We start from the raw sequence: 24641 nt of genomic DNA, 5'->3' as shown, positions 1-24641 counted from the left end.
GACATGATCGCGATCACCACCTCTCCTCCGAATCAGTCCTACAAAAATAAAAAAAACGGAGCAGAAGTCAGAACAAACGAAACCAAGTCAAATCCCAAAATCACTCACGAAATCCATCCCAATTTCAATACCCGTAACAAAACTCCAAGCCTTCCTTCGTTTCCCGCAGTTTCTGAGCACCCAAACACCACTTAACGAAAGCAGTTTCTAGGGCTTATCTCAATGAATTGTCAAGCCTATGTAACCGCCAAAGAAATGAGTAGCGACAAGTGTTTGGTATTCATAAGAAAGTGAAACTGAACAGAGAAAAAAACTTTGTCTTTCTTTTTTTGTATTAGAGAATTAGGGTTTGAAGAGGTGTAGAGACATTGGGATCGACACGAAGTAGCGGGAAAGTGAGGAGAGAGAGAGAGAGCAACTGGCTTGTTGCGTTTTGATTTAAACGGCTCACACACAAAAGCTTTCTTTGGAAGCAATGAGAAGAGAAGAGACGGTCACGGTCGTCTTTTTACGCCGTTTATTCTACCGTTACAATTTCTTTCTTTTCCGGCGAAGTTTGTTTTTTCTGCCCGCTGCCTTATAATAAACTTCAGTGCCATTTATTTTTAGAGTTGAATTTTAATAATTTTAATTTTAGATATTTTAATTTAACCTTTATGTGTAAATATAAATAATATTTCTACAATAGCTTATATTCAAATTTGAATCAAATTATTCCAATAAAAAAATAAATAGGAAAAAGTGTGTTTTGATTCACTAATATGAAAATATATAAAAAAAACCCTTATATTTTTTAAATCAATATTATTTTCATCTATTTAAAAATAATTTAAAATATATGTATTTTTTAACAAATCATCTAATTATTTCCCAAAATATCTATTTGACTTGTCATATCATCAACATCATTTAATAACTACACTCTTTCACATATATTTCTCTTCCTTTTAAATATTTATTCACTCTCTAAGTAAGTAGTTTTTTTTTTTTCTTATCTTCATCAACAAGCATTCCATAGGAAAAATGAGTTAGGGCATTGCCTTAATGAAAAAAAATATTTAAAAAGACCGTGAAAAAAATCATAAATCTTATTTCCAACAAAACTCAAACCCATTTACAATAAGTTTCCCTACTTTTAATATTCACACTCTTCAATGGGTTGTTTGTTTACAGAGAAAAAAAAAGGCTTAATTTTTTCTAGGAAATATTTGTTTCTAGATGAAAAAAATAATCTTAAATAATAATAATAATAAATGGAAAATATATATTGTCAATTGATATTGATGACATGACAAGTCAAATGAACATTTTGGGGAATAATTGAATGACTCATGTATGTATTTCAAATTATTTTTAAATAAATAAAGATTATACTGATTTAAAAATTTTGAGGTTTTTTTTCTATATATTTTCATATCAATTAATTAAAACCAACTTTTCCCAAATAAATACCATCAATGTTGTAACACCTTCTATTTTTTAAGTTTATTTTTAAATAAAAATAATATTTTAAAAAAATTATGTGTAATTTTACTATGAAAAAATTTTAAAATAAAATATGTTGAAATGTATACCTTTTTAATTATTGGATTTTATATTAAGGAAATCAAATTAAAAAAATAAACTTAAAATAGAAAATAAAAATAATTTTAAATTTTAAATTTTTTTTAATTTAAAAATTTTTTGTTTTCTATTCCTTTTTAATTTTTCTTTTTATGTTTCCAAGAGCTTGTTTAGCTATGTAATTTAAAAATGTTTTTTTAAAAAAAAAAAAAAAAACCTATTTTAAATTTTTTTTCAACATTGTTCCACCATTATTCTTTGGAAACATAAAAATAAAGTGAAATAGAAAATGTTTTTTTCACCTATTTTTAAAATGAAAAAGGAAAACATGAGTCCATTAATTTATAAACAAGTTTTACAAAATATGACCAAATGACTCCTAAATTTCTTAGAAATCAAACGTAACATTAACGTAATTTTGCTTTTTGAGTGTTAGTAAGGATTTAACAGCGAAAGATAAGTGACAGATTTGAAAAAGGAAATAAGTTTTCAAGATGTCGTTTGTAAATTATTAACAATAAAAGAGAAAATTAAAATAAAAAAATAAAAAAAGAAAGGAAGAAGGACGTGAATTTATTGACTTTTTGGGGTGACTAAAGTTTAATGAGAAATTGAAAAGAGCAAAAAGGCAAGAGTCATTTTGGAAATATTTTAATACTAATAAAGGTATCATTTGGTTATTATGTTTCGTTTAAAGATAAAAACAATGGGCGACCTTCCATTATTTTTAGTCTTATTTTTTATTTTCAAAACATAGAAAACAAAAACATGTTTAACAATTGGAATATTTTTCAATATTCATGGGAAAACACATCAATATTGGACATGGGTTATCGATGAATGTGGATTTTCCATTTTAATATTTTGGAAATTAAAAAATTAATTTATTATTATTATTTCAAAATTTGCTATGTAATTTTAAAAAATATAAAAGAAAAACATTTTTCAAATGTGAAGTCCATTGATTTTTTTTGTTTAGCTTATTATGGAAAATACGAAAAATAAATAAATAAATAAAATTAAAATTTTATATATATTAAAATTATTTAATATAGAAGAACAATAGGTGAAATGAGTTAAAAAAAAAGTGTGTAAACAATAATTTATAACTTTAAGAATATTTTTAGTTATAAAAAACGATCGAGAAGAAAAAAAAAATTAAGGAAAATAACTATCTTACATAAAAGAAAATTAAATATAATTAAAAAATATTAAAAATTTAGATATTTTTAAATTATTTAATTTTTATATAAATAAAGATATATTTAAACATAATTTATTAACTTTAAATTCATTTTTTTTTTCTCTATTTTCTTTCTTTGGTACTTTTACTAAAATTTTCTAAAAACCAAAAGGAAGGTAATTTTTTTTTCCACATTTTCTTCCCTGATATAATATATGGAATAAAAAATACTATTATTAAATTAATATTACGAAAATAAATGATAATTAATAGAATAATACAATAAATGGAATCGATAAAGATCAACATGGACATTAAAGGTCTTGAGGCCTTGCGTCCCAATGATCCATGTAGTTGCCAAGTGGACGTACGCTTTCAACCAAGATTGAGTTCTGGTTCAGTCTTCCCTGCAAAAGATGTCCGGACATGATGTCCCGACACACCCTCCGATGGTTTTGTTAGCCATGACTAGAGAGATTAAGTTATCGGCCTTTTTCTCAGGGATAGCAAGCTTACCTTCCTCCTTGTATGAAGACCCTTTTATATAGTGTCAGAAGCTTTGCCTCCCTCTTTAATGGTGGGAAGACTTTTTGACTCGTCATGATGCCTCTAGGTGGTGGTAGGGTCATCATCACCCTACGGACGGTTGTCAGAGATCGTGGGAGGCGACTTGTCATCATTCATGTCCTTTCGCTCTGTAGGCGGCGGAACGTGGGCTGTGGCAGGCTGTCGGAATGACGTAGCAAAGCTTGCTCACTTTAGTCAATGATTCGGACAGTATATCCGGATAGGGACATGCTGTCACCCGAACGTGACGCTCGCGAGTGCCGTGTGCTTCTCCCTGAGGGAGTGGAAGCGCGTCACGTGTCCTCTTGGGGGAGTTCGGATGGAGTTTATCTGGATAGCGATGCGCGCCACGTGTCATCAGGGGGAGGGGTCCCTACAAAAGGGAAAGTATTAGAGGGAAATAATCAATGTCATAAATAAATGACTAATGGTTTTCGTCTATGTAAATAGAAGAAAAAGAAAAATACACATTAGGTGAATTATGGAAATATTAAGAAAAATGAAAAAGAAAAAGTAAGCAATAACTTAAAATCACTTGCTTAGTTTAGGATTTGTCGTGATAAATAAGTTATTAATTACTCAAACTCGACATGATTTTTGTGGATTTTGGTTAAATAAAATTGTTTTTGGGTTTAATTCATGTCGATCTATGTGTATAACATCAATTTGACTTGAATTTACATGTCAAGATTCATTATATTAACTCAATAATTATTTGCATTACATTTGGATTGACTTATTTAACCAAGTACCTAAGTTTTGAAATGATACAAATATGATCTATCAACACAAATTGTCATTCTTAATGTTTGGTTTAGTAAAGTACAAAATAAAGAAGAAAAAAAATTAATAAAAATGATTTTTCTCATATTTGGTTTATTATTAAAAATATGAAGCAAAATTAAATATAATTAAAATTAAATAAAATTTTATGTATTTTCAAATTATTTAATCTTTATATTGATTAAGAAAAATAAGTAACATGAGGATGAAAGAACACATAAAAATAATTTATTAACTTTAAATTTATTTTTTAGTTTTTTCACTTTTTATTTTATTTTAGTTTTTCTTTCCCTCTTCTTTGGTTTTTATTTTTACTCAAAATTTTTGAAACCAAATATAACCTTAATATTTAAATATGCAAAGAAAAATAAGAAATATTAGCTTGAAAAAGTGTGTAAAAATAATTTATTGATTTTAAGATTATGTTTGATTCTTACCAAGTACTAAAAAAATAAAATTAAAAATAAAAATGTTACACTAAATGATTTTTTTTAGCTATATTTTGTTCTCAAAAATTATGGAGGAAAGAAAAAAACTTAAGGAATTGTTTTTTTTTTTCATGTTTGGTTTCACTGTGGAATATATGAGAGAAAATCAAATGTAATTAAAATTAATTCGAAATTCTTGTATTTTAAACTTAATTAATATTTATATAATGAAAAAAAATAAGTATAATGAAAAAAAAAATGTGAAATGAGTTCAAAGAGCATATAAAAATAATTTATTGAATTTAAATATATTTTTTATTTTCATTTATTTTTTCCTTCTGTTTACTTTTCCTCTATATTTTTTTTCCATTGTATTTTCCCTCAAATTTTATAAGAATTAAATATAGCCTTCATGTTTGATTTAACAAAAAAAATACAAAGAAAATTGAAATTAAACTTAGTTATTTTCAAATTATTAAATCTTTATATAGAAAAGGAAGGAAAAAAAGTCGAATGAGTTTATAAAAAGATGCAAAAATAATTTGTTAACTTTAAACCTATTTTTTATTTTTCATCACTTTTCCTTTCCTTCTACATTCAATTTTTTCTTTCAAAATTTTCACCAACCAACCTTTGGTTAATGAAAAATACTAGGAAATGGGAAATAAAAAAGTTGGAAAGAATTTGTCATTTGATTTACAATGAAAAATATGGAGAGAAATAAAAAATAAAAAATAAATTATTTAGATACTTTTATATTTTAAAATTCTTTATTCTTGAAAGGGGGAAAAAATTAGGCCATGTTACATCGTAGGAAATTGATAAGGAAAGGATAAAAAAAATACTAAAAATGATTTTTCTTATATTTTTGTTTTTTATTTATTCTTAATTTTCCTTTTTATTTTATTTTTTTACAAACCTAAATATTATTTTATTTTGTAGTTCTTTTAAACTTTTGTATATATTTTAAATTTTTATAAAATTATTATAATTTTAATAAAATATTAATTATATATTTATATTATCATCGACATTCGACAACATCCAATCACCAACCTATCGATGGAGACCCAATGGGGCAATAATTTATTGGTAAACAAAATCCGGTTGTGAAAACATTGATCTTGTCCCATTTTTCAATTAAAGAAAAAAAAAAGATAAAAAAGGGCAAAAGTTCTATTAGCCTTCTAAAGCCCAATTACCGGCCCAATAAAGTTCAGGAGAAATTGTCTCCTGGGCTCGTGGGCCAAGCCCATTATTCTTCCATTCGAAAACGACAGTGCATAGAGTTGGTTCCCCATAGGATGTGGAAAAACCTTATGAAAAGTAGTTTTAATGCTACAAAAATTTATTTGCCTGTCATTGAATGATTTAAATAAACTATTTTTTTTTTCTAATTTATTGTAATAAACTATTTTTTTTAAATATTTACAGATCAAATAAAAATTAAATCATCTCTGATTTTTGAAAAGTGACATACATAATTCAATTGAGATTTTTTTTTCCTCTAGAAACAAACATCTTAGAAATATTGAACAACAAAAAAATAAAATTTTAAAAAAATTTAAAATTAAAAAATTAAAATTTAAATATAAATAAAACAAAAAAAAATTAAAAATTTAAAAATAAAATATTGACTGACATTGGATTTTAGTTCTGTCTGGGTATCAATTTTTTGGACTAGTGTATTTTATGAGAAGTGAAAAACAATATTTTATTTTTTACTTTTTTACTTTTTTTAGTTTTAATTTAATTTTTAAATTTTAAAATAATTTTTTAATCAATTTTATTAAAAAATATAAGAAGATGAGGTGATTTATATAATATAAAATATAAAATTATTATTAATTAAAGGATTAAAAATAATTTTATTTATTACTTGAGGATATTAAAAAAAATTCACAATAATTTATATCTTATATTATATAATAAAAAATTATAATGTATATACTTTTATTAACTTCAAATAATAAATTAAATTTTTTATAATTGTATTTAATATTGTAAAATAAAAGAATCATTTTAAAAAATAATTATCCGATATATGAAAAATTGCATGGACAAAGATAAAACGTTCTTTTTCCCGTATATTTTCGGAGTAAAATCCCACTTTTCCCGGGTTATCGCGTACGTGGAATGAAAGGATGGGAATTCTTGAATAGTTGACTAGTTCGGTATTCATCCATGAATCCATCTAGAAATAGTGGGCTTCAAGGTGCATTCCTTAGCCCATTGGGCCTGACACGACCGCCCGTATGCCCTGTGCAGCCCCGTTAGCTGACTTGCTTGCGTCTATGGAATGACGTCAAGCACGAGGGCACAAAGATATATGACGCCATTCCTTGGAATTTAATAAAAGCTGTTTCCCACTTCTCCGCCGCCCCCACCCTATACTCTACCCACTTCCACATTAACCACCATCACCACCACTACAAAGAGCCTCTTCCTCAAAATGGGCCTCTTCAAAAGCCTCTCTATTTCCTCCTTCCTTCTCATCACCCTCTTCTTCGCCTCCGCCCATGCAGCCATTTTCAATATCCAAAACCGTTGTTCCTACACAGTTTGGGCAGCAGCTGTGCCGGGTGGGGGTAGGCGCCTCGACCCGCGTCAGTCCTGGAGCTTGACTGTGAACCCTCGCACAACTGGAGCCCGTATTTGGGCCCGGACCGGCTGCAGCTTCAATGGGGCTGGGCGTGGGCGGTGCCAGACCGGGGACTGCGGTGGCGTCCTCCAATGCACAGCCTATGGTGCACCCCCCAACACCTTGGCTGAATTCGCACTTAACCAGTTCAACAACCTGGACTTCTTTGATATATCCTTGGTCGATGGGTTTAATGTGCCTATGGCCTTTAACCCTACCTCCAATGGGTGCACCCGTGGGATACGGTGCACGGCCGACATCGTGGGACAGTGCCCCAGTCAGCTCCGAGCTCAGGGTGGCTGCAATAACCCATGCACCGTTTTCAAGACCGATCAGTACTGTTGCAATTCCGGGAGCTGTGTCCCGACAGATTACTCAAGGTATTTCAAGACTAGGTGCCCTGATGCTTACAGCTACCCTAAGGATGATCAAACCAGCACCTTTACATGCCCTGGTGGTACCAACTATGATGTTATCTTCTGCCCATAAAGCCTCTATTAAGTGTTAACTATAGTATGCATGTACTCGCCAGTCTAAACTACTAGGGTGCTTTTGAGTCCATGTTGAGATGCAAAAGCCTAGAGGAATAAATTTGAATAAATTTGAGCACATGTATGTGTACCGCATGTGATCATGTAACAAAATTTCTAAGCTAGTAGAAGAAATCGATGTTTTTATGAATCTTTTGGACTTTATGCATATCATTAAGAATGTATTTTATCGTTATTATAAGAAATATTTTCAGTCTTTTTAATATTTAAAAAATAAAAAATTTTAAGTGTTAAAAAAATAGCAACACTTCCTAAAATTATTAGGAAATCATTACCAATGGTTAAGTTAGAGTCTTTAGACCACTGGAATGGAGGTTTCATGGAAGAAGAAAAAAAAAAGAAAAGGTTTGACTGGGAGCATAGCTTTGCTGACTGACCTCACTCCCAAATCAATTTTCCATGTGGTGGAAGACACGATGGGTAGGCGGCTGTTAATGGAGAGTTTGGAGTTTCCCCACCCACTTTCAATTATATCCATTTACATGGAAATATATAGGAAAAGAAAAATGTGTACACAACAAGCTTTCATCCTTCTTTTTCTCTGTGAAATTCAACCCTTCATGTGTCATGCATCCATACTCAGTCAATTCTCAATAGAATACCAATGCAAGTAATGTAATGGTCCATGCAAAACAAAAATGAATTCGTCCAAATAAATATTCAAATCCAAATTCTAAAAGCCAATAACAAAATTTAAATTGGTCCAATGAATTTCACCAATGAAAATAAACCCAAATTAACAAGTATTACCCAACATAAATATTTCATTTACTATAAGCATTAATTCAAAATTTTCAAATTAATAACTAAAATATAAGCACAATCTAATATCCTTCAATAAGCAACAAATCAAAAGAATTTCAATTAAACCTAAATTTAATATTTCATACTCCAAAGTCAATTTAATAGGTAAACCCAAATCTATAACCAAAATCAAATTAAATAATTCATGAGCAAAACCCATATCAAATATCAATCAATCCAACAAATTTTACCAACAACAAAAATAGCTTAAATTCCATATTAATTAATAAACTCAAAACATGACAAATCAAAATAAATTCAATCAAACCTAAATTCAATATCTCTAATTCAAGCCTAATTTAACACTCGAATCCAAAATCCAATAATCACCAAATCCAAATAAAACATAAACTAACAAACCCAAATTTATGAATACAAATCAAAATACAAGGTACAAAATGATATCCAGATTATCTAAGCTTACAAATAATGTCCCGATCAAGTAAATGCAAACATGAAAATAATAAAAATTAGTCCAAACCAACAATCTCAATAATCAAGAACAAATTATTGTAGTAATTAAACAGAAACAATAAAAATGAAAGGAAATAAAATTACCGGGAACCCATTGAAGTAATTAAACAGAAATAATAAAAATAAAAGAAAATAAATTTACCCAAATTTAAAGTACATTGCTGAAGGGTTGATAGAGGAGAATGAAAATAAAAATTAAAATGAAAGAAGATGAGAAGGAAAGAAAGAGAAAATGGTGAGATGGGAGACAGGTGGAAAGGGAGAAAGAGAGGGGAAAGGGGGGTCGTCGGTCGGCTAGTTACCGCCGCAGCAGATCACTGACGGTGACTGACCGGCCGTGTTGCCGATAGTGAGGGTTGAGTGAGTGTGGTGAGGGAAAAATGAAGAAGAAAATAACACAGAGGAAGATAAAAAAAAACAAAGAAAAAAACGAAAAGGAAAGAAGAAAGGTGGGGCATGTTCTCAGGAAGTGGGTCGGGGGGAGAAGGAGGGGAGAAAAAAAGAAAATAAAAAGAAAATAAAAATAAAAAAAAATAAAGAAAAGAAAAGAAGAGGAAGAAAGAAAATGAAAGAAAAAAGGAAGATTTTTAAAATTCAAATTTCTAACCGGACTCTTCTATTAAAAAATATTAAAAATTGTTTGAAGCATATTTAAAAAAATAATCTTTGGAGAGTAGATTTCAAAAATATTTCCAAATATTTTGATTTATATTTTTTAATTCAAAATATTTTGTTCAACTTTTAAATATAAAACCAATTAAAAAATATCCTCAACACATATTATTTAATCATAAAAATTCTCATAATTTTTTTACTCTTCAAATACTTTCCAATAAAGATCAAAAGTCACATGCAAGTGTAAATACAATAAGATTCTTCCAACAAATTTCAAATGCAAGTGACATACATATGTATCAACACTCCCCCAACATAATTTACAAGAACAATTTCTCAATAACACAAATTTTAAGAGTATGTGCTTGCTTTAAATATTAGGGTTTAAAGTTTGGAATCAATTTATGTATGTTAGGGTTGAAGATTTAGAACTGATATTTAAAGTACTTTTTTTTTATTATTTTGAAAATAAAAATTTGACAAAATATAACATGATTCAGGACTTAAAATTAGTAAAAGTGTTTCTTTCGATATTAGAATAATAATATTATGACTTTAAGGATCAAATGTTTACTTCCGATGTTTTCCTTTAATATGATTTTATTTCAGATTTTAAGACGAAACTTGCGATATTATTAATTTTAATTAATTTTTTATTCAAGAAAGGCAATATTATATTATTTATGTCTAGCAATTATATCGAATAAATGAATATTTAAATAAAATTACAAAACATATGATCATTTCAATAGATTTAGTTAGTAAACTAGTTAATCATTCAATATCTTAATCATTTTTACATTGAAAACATGATCATGGAAAGTGAGAGGAAAATTGAAGTAGTGGAGGTAGAGGGAGGAAAAAGAGACAGAGACAACGCATGGTTGCATAGTTAGCAGAAAATTATTGCAAATTCATGGTGATGTGAATAGGAGTGAAGCCAAAAAATGAAGTCGGTAGGGGAAAATAAAAAATCAAAACAAAATAGACATAAATGCTTAGAGGCTTGTGCAAATTGTGGATGGAAAGGCAAGTTGGTGCTGCAACATTGAAAATGTGTCCTATGCTTTTAAGGCCATTTGCAATTGATGCCTACTAAGCTTTTGTGGGGTCTTTTTTAAATGCACCAAACCATTGATTTCATTTTCCACCTATCCAAACACTTTTAGGGCTCATTTAGTGACTACATGGATTGTGCTGGATAAAAAAAGCATGTCTCACATTCAAAAAGCATTTTTTGTTTTTTAAGTTAAAAGAAACTTTTATCAAACGATTGAAATAACATCAAGAAAGTGCAACTTGGATTGAATTAACATAAACTTTGATCAATCCTGGAACATGACATTTAAACACTTAGCAAAAATAAAAAAATGCTTCCTAAATCTCCTTTAACTCTTTAAATATATATATATATATATATATATATATATATATATATATATATATATATATATATATATATATATATATATATTTAAGAAAAACAACATTTAAAAAATATGATTGATTTAATTTCATCTAACTCCGACCTCAACTACATAATTTCATCTCTTAGCAAATCCAACAACTTAATTTTCATTAGACAAAAGTTTGAAGAAGTATTTGAAAAATAATTATGATCTAAAACTTAAGGATTGTCTTTATGTACTCGAGACTAGAAAGAATCTTGTTTCAATTTTTAATTTAAATAAATGTGATCATTTAGTTTATTTCAATAAATATGTTTTTATTAAAAATAATAATTCATTTATTTACTCAAACCCATAGACTAACATTCTCAATCATTTTACTTCTGGTTATATTCTACCTTATGTTGAAAACAATCATATCTCACTAACCAAACATATTTGTGGCATTTATGCTTAGGTTATATAAATCTAAATAGAATTCAAAGACTAGTTAAGTCTAAAACATCGTACTCATTAGTTCCAAAAAATCTTTTAGTTTGCGAATACCGTATAAAAGGTAAAATGATTAAGAGGTCCTTTATTGCTACAGAGGTTAGAGCCAAAGAATGTTTAGAGTTAGTGCATCCTAATGTGTATGAACCCTTTAATGTCCATGCATGAGGGCATGAATATTGCATCATTTTTGTTGATGATTAATCTATGTATAGTTATGTTTATCTTATGCATAAGAAATCCAATGTCTTGAATGAATTTAAGGGGTGTTTGTTACCTGGGAATGAGGAGTTGAAATAGAAATCTCATTCCTTCCCTTCTTCATTCCTATGTTTGGATAAATTTTACGAAGGTAGGAATGAAATAAAAAATGATTATAACATAAATCAAATCTCACTTATAAGTGAGATTTCAATTCATCACAAGTCGGTGGTATTTTAATTCATTCATCCATAAGAAAATATAAAATAGCCTAACATTACTATTTTACCCTTGAATTTCATTTATCAACCTCTAATGCGTTTTCATCCAATAACAAAACCATTTTTTTTTTAGTTTTATTATTTAGCAAAAAAAAAAACTCAAAAATTATTATTTTAAAATGAAAATAATTTTTTTTTTTTTAAAAAAAACTATGTGTAAGAGTATTATTATCAATTTATTTAATTTTTATTATCATCTATATTATTATCAAACATTAGAATGAAAACAAATAATCATTCTAATATTGAATTCCTAGGTTCATCAAAATACTAGAAATAAAATTACCAAATTCATTTTTATTCACCAAAAATAAGAATGAAAACAAAATATCAATTTTTATTTTCTATTCTTATGTACCAAATACCCATTTAATGAATTTAAGATAGAATTAGAAAATCAATTAGGTAAACACCTCAAGGCACCTCGATCAGATTGAGGTGGATAGTTTGTGTCTAGTGAGTAGGATTCTTTCTTGGAAAAGCATAAATATTAGCTAAACATCTTTGAAACAATCATAAAACAATCATTGTTGGATGTTGATTCTAAATGTTTCTTCCCCTTTATTGAGTTAAGAAATGTCCAGAAAGTAAGCAAGTCGGAGGCTTACTTTTTAAAAAAAAAAAAAAAAAATTGCAAGACACGTACAAATTAACAAGTTTTTTTATTTTTTATTTTTTATTTTTTTATTTTCATAATATGAAAATCATATAAAAAAAATAACAAAATATATTTTAAAATTATAATATAATTGTATATTTAATATATAAATAAAATTAAATAATGCAATTTTCCTTCCATTTTTAATATACATATCTTCATGTTTAAATATTATACATATTTTATTTAATAAAATTTAAAATATTTAAACATTTATTTTATGCATGATTTAATTGACAATATTAAAGATGAAAAATAAATATTATTGCTTTAAAATTTCTTTGTATATATTTTAATTATTTATAATTTTTTTATTTTAATAAAATATTAATTATATATTTATAATGTGATGGCAACATTTCAACCCGGTCAATGATGGAATGATGAAAACATTGATCTTATCCGATTTTTGCATGAACAAAAGGCGCAAAAGTTCTATTTAGCCTTTTAAAGCCCAAATACAGACCCAATAAAATTGTGGAAAACTTGTTTCGTGGGCCAAGCCCATTAGTCTTTCATTCGAGAATTACACTACACTGCATAAAGTTGCTTCCCTAAAGATGTGGAAATACACCAAAATCACGTGCTTTAATCTATTTTATTTTGTTAGAAAAAAATTTGATATGAAAAGTAGTTTTAGTGCTACAAATATATCTAGATATATACTCTTAATTGATGTCTTCTTCAAGATGGCCCCCATATTGTGTTCTAGCCACGATAGATAGTACGATTGAGATTAATGAGATCTCGCTTAGATAATCCTTGTGTACGTGGAATGAATGGATGAGAATTGTTGAATACTTGACTAGTTCAGTGTTCACATTAATCCATCCTGAAACAATGGGCTGGTGCTTTCCTTAGCCCATTGGGCCCTGCCATCTACCCTGTGCAGCCCCATTAGCTGACTTGCTTATGTCTATGGAATGAAAAATCATCACTCAAGGCATAAAAAAATATGATGACAAAGACAAATAATGGAACAAAGGATATAACCAATGAGTTATGATGAAAAATGATGGTAGGAGGACAAAAAAATAATAAACAAGGTGAACTAGTAAGTCTGTGGCTCATGAAACTTCTGAATAAAGCAAATATACACTAAAGGGTCCTTATCCTAGTGTAAAAGGTGAGCAAAGCTATAAAAAAGAAAATGTTATGATGCCATGCGAGGCTCAAAGGGCTAACAATGACCCAAATGTCAATAAAGGTAATAGAGTGTGAGCTAACCAAAATGAAGGTCACTTATCATTCGACCACAGTCTCAAACATTGTGCTCTCAAGTCCTCAAATGATCAATACTAAAGATCGATGTTCATTTGATATAACCACGTCAACCCTCTGAAATCGTGTGCCAAACCCTGCTCTAGATGCTTTATAATAATCTCAAAGACGATCCTCTCAAAACAAAGTAAACAATCATCTTGTCAAGCATAACTACTCATCACAAGCCAACTCTCATCATGTAAGACCAATCTCTATACTCATGGCAGAATAAGTGACAGTTTCATCAGAAAATCAACCAATCCTCACATCATAAACCAACCAAAGATCATAAGTCATCCCTTGCCATGCAAGATCAACCCTAAGCTCAAACTCTTTACACTCTACCTAGTTGGATCAGAGAAAGGATGTGCAAAGCTAGAAAAGTTGAGGATGAAAAGGTCATCTAATGGTGTCAAGGGTGATGTGTAAAGCTCACAATGCATGGATGTAGGTCAAAACAAAGTCAAGGTGTGAGAGTGAATAAGGCACTGCTCTGATCATAAGAAGATGGGTCACAGTCTCCAACTTTCTAAGTCAAATATGTGGTCCTAGGTTAATAGGCTCAATATCCTCCATGATAAGTTAGGCTTCAAGACCATAATGTGCAAGTGAAAAGATGTCTCAAGTAAAAAAAACCTAACATAACACATGGTATGTGGTCATGTGATGATAATCAAAATTTGGATGTATGACAAAGACTATAAAGTCATAAAGGTGTCCAATATGAGATGACTACAAACGTGATTAAAGAATTTCTATGAGTGATCTAGAAAATGAATGAGGTGTGAAAAACAACATTGCCAGGAAATCGATACTCCATCTATAACAAAGTATCCCTAATTCACTTTCAACCTAAGCTCCATAAATAAAAATGATAAAGTGATCAAGGCAGATCTTTCAAAAAGGGTGTGAATGTGAAAACATGTTTTTCACATTTTTGTAATGAAAATATTGAGTTGAAAATAGAATCAAGCGAATTGACCAAAATGAAGTATCAAGCCCATGATAAGTGAAGAATGTAAAAGGGTGAGCATGATCAATAAGCACACCCCAAAATGTCAAGCACAGTGACAATCAACCAAAAAAATGCTAACTCAAGAAAGAAAATATGTCTAAAGCCCTAAGGGAAAACGTGCTAGACTCAACAAGCAATAAGAAGAAACCAACACTATACAACAAAGAGTGGTCCAACTGATTCTCAAACTTGCACTGATCTCTAAACACTCTCAACTGAAGACCTAAAGATGGAGTATTGGATCCATGCTGTGACTAAAGCAGCCCCAAAGGCTCTCAAATGCACTCAAGTCTAAGTAAGAAATCCTAATCAAATGATCTAAGACTCAACCTAATAGGACAAAGCGACTCTAAAAAGAAAAAATGGTGGACTTTAAAGGATCCTTAGCAAAAACAATCGTATCTTTCCATGGTACGCAACCTCCTGCACACCTCCAAAGAGATGGAGGCGCTTTCATGCAATGTGGTCATAACCTCCACATATCCACTATCTCTCATCCTAGAGGATTTCTTAATGGTGAAGGTTGTCACATCTCTCAATACTCAGTGGTAATCTAAGGTGCATAATGAACGGTGTGGGTGAACCTAAAAATCCTATCAAACTTAGTGAAAAGAAAACACATCGGTCACACAAATATCCTGAAAATCTAGCTCTACGCTATACAAGTCTTCAAAGATTGGACTCCAATTAGTATCAATGTGTTGACTTTCTCCAGAATGCTCCCAAACATAGATATAGACCATCATTAAACTCTACTCTGAATCATTAGCTCGGTCGAAGAGCAAACAAAGTAACAAGTCTTGTATCAAATATGAGATCAAGAAAAACAAGGTCAACCGAGACTAGGGAGTTAGAGCTAAAAGGATAGATGTGTGTCCCACACAGACAAGCAATACATGCATCACATAGAAGAAGAGCAATTATGCACCAAACAATCATGCAAATAATATGTATATCACTCATATCTATACACAAACTAGGCATGAATATGATAAACAAGATAGGCATTTAACATAATAGACAATATGTTGAGACAAACAAGATGTTATATAACAAAGATAATCAATCATGTCAAGATGAATGAGATGTACAAAAATGAGAATATGCATGTTAAGGAAAGCAAGATAATCATACAACAAAAAGAGTCACTATGAAAGGTATATAAGAGAATTAATCGATATAATCAACATGTGAACATCTCCAATGAACAATAATAACCAAACATGCATCATGGATAAACATATTGAAACTCTCAACGTGTAATCAACACCCAATCATACAAAGACACATAAAGAGGGGTATCTATTGATCAACCAATCAAACACCATATTTCCCTTAACTCGAGTTCAAGTTTGACTCTCTAAACATATCCAGTGGAGTCGTCATTTTATGGACCTGCGTTTTTCACGTGCATCCCCACTCGAACGATGAGACTCGTTTTTTATTTGGTGAAAATTTTATTTTTTAGAAAAAAACTTGAAGTCACCACTTATTTTTGTTTTATTTTTTAAAGGAAAAACAAAATAAGAAAGAAAACTCTATGTGACTCCTTATTTGGAAATAACATATCTGTAAAAAATCGAGTCTAAATACAGGAGTCAAGTTACCTATTGGGAATGTACGATGGTGAGCCGTAAAACCCCTCTAAGCCCGTATACCTACGGCTTATACTAAACGAATTAAGGGAATTGTAACAATTAATTAATTAGTCATGGATACCAAGAAAAAGAATCGCACAAATGAGTATGTACAAATTATGATAAAAAAATCAAATTATAAGAATAGATAAAATAAATAACAAGATAATTATGCAAAATGATTTATTGAACTAAAAAAATATTAAAAAAATTAATTTTCAAGAAATTTCAAAGGATTTTATTAAAAACGATTTTGAATTAATGATTTCAATTTATTTATTTACAAAAAAAAAATCAATTTATTTTCAATAAATGATTTAATTTAATATAATTTGTATTCAATTAAAAAAAAAAGTTATTTATACTCATTGTTATTAAAGGAATTTAGTAAAAAAAATTCAATTTGACAATAAAAAATTATTTTTATTTTTAAAAAATGATTTTTTTACAATTTTATTTACAAATGTATTTTAATTTGATATCTATTTAATTTTTATTTTTTATTTTTACAAATTTTATTTACAAAAATATTTTCAATCCAATTTTCTTATAAAAAAAAAAAAGATTTCTACAACTTCAACTTACAAATTCCATTCTTATTAAAAAAAAATTATTTAAGGCTTTTATCTACAAAAATTACTTTTAATTCCATTATACTTAAATAGAGAGAATTTATCTAAAAAACATTTTTTGATCAATTTTATTAAAAATTAACCTTTGGGACAATTTTATTTAAAATAATAATAATTTTTTGAACAATTATTATTCTATTAAAAACATTTTTTTCAAATTCTATTAAAAACAATTTTTATTTTATTTTTCTAAAAGCATTTTTCTGAATTTTTATTAACAAAAAACTTTCTTTTATTAAGAAGAATATTTTAAAACTATTATTTTATTAAAACATATTTATTGAATTGTCTCTCTTATTTAAACAAAATTTCTTGTTTGTTCAATGTTCAATTCTATATATAACAAGTAAATATATACAAACAAATATTTACAAAATCACTAAAAATAAAACCAAATAGTAGTGGAAAATAAAATGTGTACCCAAATAAGCTTATAATAAGCTCAATGTCTTCCTATAGTTTTTCAATTCTCACTTTATTCCATGAAATTCTATGCGTCACATGTCATAAATTTGTATTCAACCAACAAAATTGCAAAATGAACATATGGAAAAACAAAAGTAGTCCAAATGTAAATATTTAGAAATTTGCAAAGTTCAAAATAAATATTCAACCTCAAATTCAAAGTTCAAATTAGTCCAGTAAATTTCATTAATTAAAAATGAGTCTAAATTAGTAAATATAACCCAATACAAATATTTCACATGTTATAAGTCTTGGTCCAAAATTTTCAAATTAATAACCAAAATATAAATACAATCAACCAAACTTAAAATTTGATAAACTAAAACAAATTTCATTAGGTCTAAACTTAATTTCCCATCATCCAAACCTACTTTAATACACAAATTCAAATTCATAACCAAAATCAAGCTCAATTTAATATGAAAACCCACATCCAGAATATATCACAATTGTCTTATGCCATATTAAAATCCATATCAACCACAAATCCATCCAACAAATTTTATTAACCACAAATGAGCCCAAATTTCATATTAATTGACCAACAACAAATTAATCCAAATTTCATATTAATTAACTAAACACAAATTTCATATTAATTCATCAACAAATGAACCAAAATTCCAAATTAAATCACCAACCCAACTTTCACAAACTATTATTATTAAAATCAAAGTAAGAAAAATAATAATAATAATAATAAAATAAAACAAAATAAACTTACACCGTTTTTTTTTTTTTTTTTTAGACCATGGAAGGAATATTGGGAATGGCAGTGTGTGGAGGTGGCATCGTCAACAAGCGGTTGATAATCAGCTGACAAATAGAGTGGTGTAATGGGTTTGGGTGGAGAGAAAAAAAAGAAAAGAAAACAAAAGAAAATTAAAATAAAATAAAATAAAAGGAAAAGAAAGAAAAATGACGAAAGAAGAGATGATGGTGTGGGTGTTGTGTGGTGTGTGTTGGAAGTGTTGTTGAAGTAGGAAAGAGAAAGAAGATGGAAGAGTAAAAGAAAAAAAATGGGGTCGTGTGGGTGTCTGTCGTGAGTGGCCGTGTGGGTGGAGATGCAATCTGAGCAAGTGGGGTGTGGTAGCAGTAGTGTGCGGAAGGAGAAGGAAGTGGAAGAGCAAAAGAAGCAAAATTATAATAAAAAAAATAGAGAATTGTGTTTTAGACCCAATTAGGCCCAAAAATTAACATTTGGTTCATATAACTTTCATAATTGATGGAAATGATATAAGATGTTAAAAGACCAATATATCCTTCAAATTTCTATATATTACCTTTTAAGAATATAAAATAGTGATAGACTAAAATACCCAATGACCTTTGACATAAGTTTTTTTTTGTCTATATTGCACCACTATTCATACAACCATAATAATTTTATTTTAACAATTTGGATTTTTCATTGTTTTTATTTTTTTTTATAAATAATTGAAAATCAACATTATTTTCTATTTTAAATTATAAATAAAGAAAAATTATGTTAAAAAACTATTTTAAAAAATACTTTCTAAACAAGTGGTAATATGATTTATATTTTTTATATTTTCTTTTTGAAAAAACATTTAATTAAAAAATGAAAACTATTTTTAAAAATAAAAATTGAAAACCTTGTTTAGTACTATTTTTTTTATATGAAAATAATAAAAAGAATTAAATTACATTCATTGATTATCCATTTTTATTTTTTTCCATTAGTTATTTAAAAAAATAAAAAATATAGTATGTTTACCATTAAATAAAGAAATTGATCAATTATGTGTTTTTTATAGGACTATCTTTTACATGAAAATATAATTAAATAACTAAATTATATATATTTATTACTCTTTTTAATTTTATTTTCTTTATTTATTTTTTGTCTAATAGAAAATTTTAATATATCCATAATTAAAAAAGTAATAAATCAATTGTGCACATTTTAATCTATTAAAATAAATTACTTTCTAATTTAAATAAATAAAATGAAATAAGTAAATAAATTTGGGATTATTTCTGTTTTTTAACATATCTTATATCAATATTTTTTATGGTTAAATAAATTTTTTATTTTTTTCTTTAATTCCAAAAATAAAATGAAATAAATAAATAAATTTAGTATTTTCTAATTGATCTTATATTCATATTTCTTATAGTTAAATAAATTTTTTATTCTTTTTTCTTTATTTCCAAAAATAAAAGGAAATAAATAAATAAACTTGGCTTAAATAATAGTTTTTAAGTAATTTCTTTGTCTTATTTTTAATTACATTTTATATTGAAAATAAAATAAAATAAAATTTTATTTATTTTAATTATTTTAAATGTCAAACTATTGAGAACATAATTTACATACTCACGTGGATATAATTTATACATATATATGAAATTTATACCATTATACAAGGTTATTACACTAATTGTACAAGGAGTGTGCAAAACTGTACATTTTGAACAACTTTTTTTTTCTTGTCATCTAAGGATTATATGTTCTCCTACCACAAATTCTTTTATTTCATGTACTTTATTTAACTCGCATATAAAAATTCAAATACTTACCTTAATAATGATGTTTAGAGAAAAATTTTGTTTTTACGTTTTATATCATTTTTTAAATCAAACCATTTGAAACATGGTTCACACATCATATGTGGCATATAATGTATGCATATGGATGAAATTTGTAAGGGTGTTATACTAACTGTACAAGGTAAATATTCAATTGGACAAGACAAATGTTCTAATTATATAAGACAAATGTTCTAACTATACAAGGAGTATACAAGATTATCCTTTATGAAAGATTTTAATCAATTTTGGACAACTTTTTTTTTTTATCTTGTCATCTAAGGATTGCACACTCTTAAGGTGCACATTCTTCTATTACACACTCATCTTATACACTTTATTTACATGATAATTTGAATACTTATCCCACTAAGGATGTTTGAAATAAAATTTTGTTTTTCCATCTTCCACTATTTTTTGAAACAAACCAATGAAAACATGGTTAACCTACCTATGGTTTACACATTGAGCAGGGGGTATATAGAATTTGAGTCACTGTACAAGGTATTTACACTAAGTGTACATGACAAATATACTAACTGTACAAGGGTGTACAAGATTATTATTTGTGAAGGATTTTAAGTGATTCTGAAAAACTAGTTTGTTTATTTCCCCTAACCGACGATAAATGACATTCCTTACACACATTAGTTAAGCATACATTCATCTTATACACTTTATTTAACTTGTATATGGTCATTTGAAAAAATACCTCACTTATGATGATTGTAAAACAAAATTATACAACAATTTTCTTCTTTTTCAAAATCAAACCAATGCAAACATGGTTAACCGACCTATTGTCAAATATTCATGAGATGATATATGAAATTTGAGTTATTGTATAAGGGTACTACACTAACTGTACAAGACAAATTTACTAATTGTACAAGGCTGTACAAGACTACTTTTTATTAAAGATTTCAAGTGATTTTGAAAAACTTTCCCATTTTTTTTCCACTCAAATATTTTTTCCCCACTCAAATTCTCTCACTCAAGAATTGTTTCGAATTTTATTTTAAATTTCATCATCAAAATTTTGTAATTGCATATTTTGTTTTTGTAGTTTTAACAATGTTCTTTCTTTCCACTTTTTTTTTTTTTGGTGAAATTTTATTCAAATGAATCTATATGTAAAATTGTAATAATATTTATCAATTTTTTTTACTAAGATTATCTTTAATTCTTTTAATATATTTATACTCATTTATTTAAAAAATGAAAAACCAATTTTTTTTTTTTTTTTTTGTAAACATGCTCTATTACCTTTCAATTAAAAAATTAGATAAGTTTGAAAGTCATTAAAAAAAATTAAATACCACTTTCAATAATTTTTAGATAAAATTTTATATAGTATATTTTATTTGAAATTTAATTTCTAAAGTTTAACTAACAAATTGTATTGACAATTTTCTTGTGAGTCTAAATACTTTGCATTAGTCTATCTAGATAAGAAAAATTATTAATATAATATTAGAACTTCATATCTTAGTTATTTTTTTCAATAAATTTATCTTTTCAAAAATTTTAAAATAAAAACATTAGAAATTAAAAAGCTAAAAGGATATATATATATATATATAATAAAGTGAAGTGATAGTCAATTTTTAAAATTTTTAAAATATGGTTAATGTAGAAAATATAAAAAATAATTAAAAATAAGAGAAAAATATAAATGAAAGGGTAATATAAATTTAAAATAAAAAATAAAAATTAAACTAAAAGATAAATACAAAAAGATAAAAAATATTTGGATGAAAAATTCCAAAATTTTTATCATTGCTTATAATAGGAGCAAAAAGATTCAATATCTTTAAAAATAAAAAACAAAAAAACATTATTGCTTTTTATTTGACATAAAATAGAAATATAGATTAGAAGAAAAATAAAAAAAAAAGTTAGAAATGAATAATACTTAATAAGGAATAGAAAAGGGAAAAAAACACAAAAAAAAAAAAAAATGAAATTCACACTCATTTGTGTCTATGTAATGATTAAGGGTATTTTAAGGATTAATGAAAGACAATATTCTTCATCTTAATTTTCATACTTTGTTTAGGTTTTGCCTTTAAATATACATGATACATGAACCAAATGTTAATTTTTGGACCTAATTGGACTCAAAACACAATTCTTCCAAAAAAAGAAGTTGGAGGAAGTTGTGGGGAGATGTGCAGAAGAAGGTAAAAGGTAAAGCGGTTAATTGGAGAGGGTAAGATGGGAAGAAAGAGGAGACTGGAAAATGAGGGAAATTAAAAGAAAATAATAATAATAATAATAATAATAATAATAAATAAATAACAAAATAAATAAATAAAAAAAGAAATTTTGAAAATTTTTGGTGTTTACAGAATCATTTAAAAAAATAATTATCTCATCAATGAAAAATTGCATGGACGAAGATAAAACGTTCTTTTTCTTGTATAATTTCAAATTGTGAGTAAACTCCTACTTTTCCCAAATTATTGTGTAAGTGGAATGAATGGATGAAAATTTTTGAATAGCTAAAGAAAGAGGAGAGAGGAAAATGAGGGAAATTAAAAGAAAAAAAGAAGGAAAAGAAAATAATAATAATAATAATAAATAAATAAATAAATTTTTTTTTAAATTTGGGGTTTACAGAATCATTTTAAAAAATAATTATCCCATTTATGAAAAATTGCATGGACGGAGATAAAACGTTCCTTTTCACGTATAATTTCAAATTGTGAGTAAACTCCCACTTTTCCCGGATTATTGCGTACATGGAATGAATGGATGGGAATTCTTGAATAGTTGATTAGTTCGGTCTTCATCCATTAATCCATCTAGAAACAGTGGGCTTCTAGGTGCTTTCCTAAGCCCATTGGGCCTGACACGACAGCCCATATGCCCTGTACAGCCCCAATAGCTAACTTGCTTACGTGTATGGAAAGAAATGAAGCACGAGGGCACAACCATGATGCCAAGCCTTGGAATTCAATAAAGCAGTTTGACATTTCTCCGCCACCCCCACCCTATATAAACCTCTACCCATTTCCACATAAACCACCATCACCACCACTACAAAGAGCGTCTTCCTCAAAATGGGCCTCTTCAAAAGCCTCTCCATTTCCTCCTTCCTTCTCATCACCCTCTTCTTCACCTCCGCCCATGCAGCCATTTTCAATATCCAAAACCGTTGTTCCTACACAGTTTGGGCAGCAGCTGTGCCGGGTGGGGGTAGGCGCCTCGACCCGCGTCAGTCCTGGAGCTTGACTGTGAACCCTGGCACAACTGGAGCCCGTATTTGGGCCCGGACCGGCTGCAGCTTCGATGGGGCTGGGCGTGGGCGTTGTCAGACCGGGGACTGCGGTGGCGTCCTCCAATGCACAGCCTATGGTGCACCCCCCAACACCTTGGCTGAATTCGCACTTAACCAGTTCAACAACCTGGACTTCTTTGATATATCCTTGGTCGATGGGTTTAATGTGCCTATGGCTTTTAACCCTACCTCCAATGGGTGCTCCCGTGGAATACGGTGCACGGCCAACATCGTGGGACAGTGCCCCAGTCAGCTCCGAGCTCAGGGTGGCTGCAATAACCCATGCACCGTTTTCAAGACCGATCGGTACTGTTGCAATTCCGGGAGCTGTGGCCCTACAGATTACTCAAGGTATTTCAAGACTAGGTGCCCTGATGCTTACAGCTACCCTAAGGATGATCAAACCAGCACCTTTACATGCCCTGGTGGTACCAACTATGATGTTATCTTCTGCCCATAAAGCCTCTATTAACTATAGTATGCATGTACTCGCTAGTCTAAACTACTAGGGTGCTTTTGAGTCCATGTTGAGATGCAAAAGCCTAGAGGAATAAATTTGAATAAATTTGAGCACATGTATGTGTACTGCATGTGATCATGTAACACAATTTCTAAGCTAGTAGAAGAAATGGATGTTTTTATGAGAGATTTTACGGTAATTTTGTGAAGTGTTTTTAATTTTTTATTTATTTGAAAGATAAAAAGTTTTAAATGTTAAAAAAAGTAAAAATATTTTCAAAAATTACTCTCAAATACATTCTAAAAGTATATTTAATAGTGATTTTAGAACGTTTTTATAATTTTTTTCATACTTGAAATATGAAAATTTTTAAGTATTAAAAAAACTAAAATTACTTTTTAAAATCAATATCAAACTCATTAATGTAGGACCTAATAGAGAAACACTTTTGTACAATAATTTCAAACAAAGAAAAAAAATAAAAATCATTCTATCAAAATAATTCTAACTTTCTTTTTGTCTAAATGGATTGCAAGTAAGCTCGGTTTTTGTCCGCAAGACCAATTGTTAATTTAGTCTTTAGACCACTAGAATGGAGGTTTCAAGGAAAAAAAAAAAAAGGGGTTTGACTGTGAGCAGTGCTTTGCTGACTGACCTCACTCCCAAATCAATTTTCCATGTGG

At 28.3% G+C, this 24641-nt stretch overlaps 2 protein-coding genes and 1 pseudogene across 2 annotated transcripts in view; 2 read left to right on the top strand and 1 right to left on the bottom strand.

The window, feature by feature from the left end:
• LOC117932021 overlaps positions 1 to 427 on the bottom strand; it is a 36561-nt gene extending 36134 nt beyond the window's left edge. The window contains exon 1 of the mRNA XM_034853082.1: positions 132 to 427. The gene's annotated coding sequence lies outside the window, so the exon portion shown is untranslated. The remainder of the gene's footprint in view (positions 1 to 131) is intronic.
• Positions 1 to 7720, top strand: part of LOC117932063 — a 9329-nt pseudogene extending 1609 nt beyond the window's left edge.
• Positions 7721 to 23263: 15543 nt separating this feature from the next.
• On the top strand, positions 23264 to 24030 carry LOC117932045 (thaumatin-like protein). Its single transcript, XM_034853092.1, has one exon. It carries the CDS (start codon positions 23281 to 23283, stop codon positions 23956 to 23958), a length of 678 nt encoding a protein of 225 aa, XP_034708983.1. The 5' UTR covers positions 23264 to 23280; the 3' UTR covers positions 23959 to 24030.
• The last annotated feature ends 611 nt before the right edge of the window (positions 24031 to 24641 follow it).

Source organism: Vitis riparia, chromosome 2 (assembly GCF_004353265.1).
Source record: "Vitis riparia cultivar Riparia Gloire de Montpellier isolate 1030 chromosome 2, EGFV_Vit.rip_1.0, whole genome shotgun sequence".
Taxonomy (NCBI): Eukaryota; Viridiplantae; Streptophyta; class Magnoliopsida; order Vitales; family Vitaceae; genus Vitis; species Vitis riparia.
This window is presented reverse-complemented; position numbering and strand designations above follow the sequence as displayed.

What these genes read in the sequence shown, in the direction of transcription:
- LOC117932045 (XM_034853092.1), top strand. Translation starts at nt 23,281, where the DNA reads ATGGGCCTCTTCAAAAGCCTCTCCATTTCCTCCTTCCTTCTCATCACC.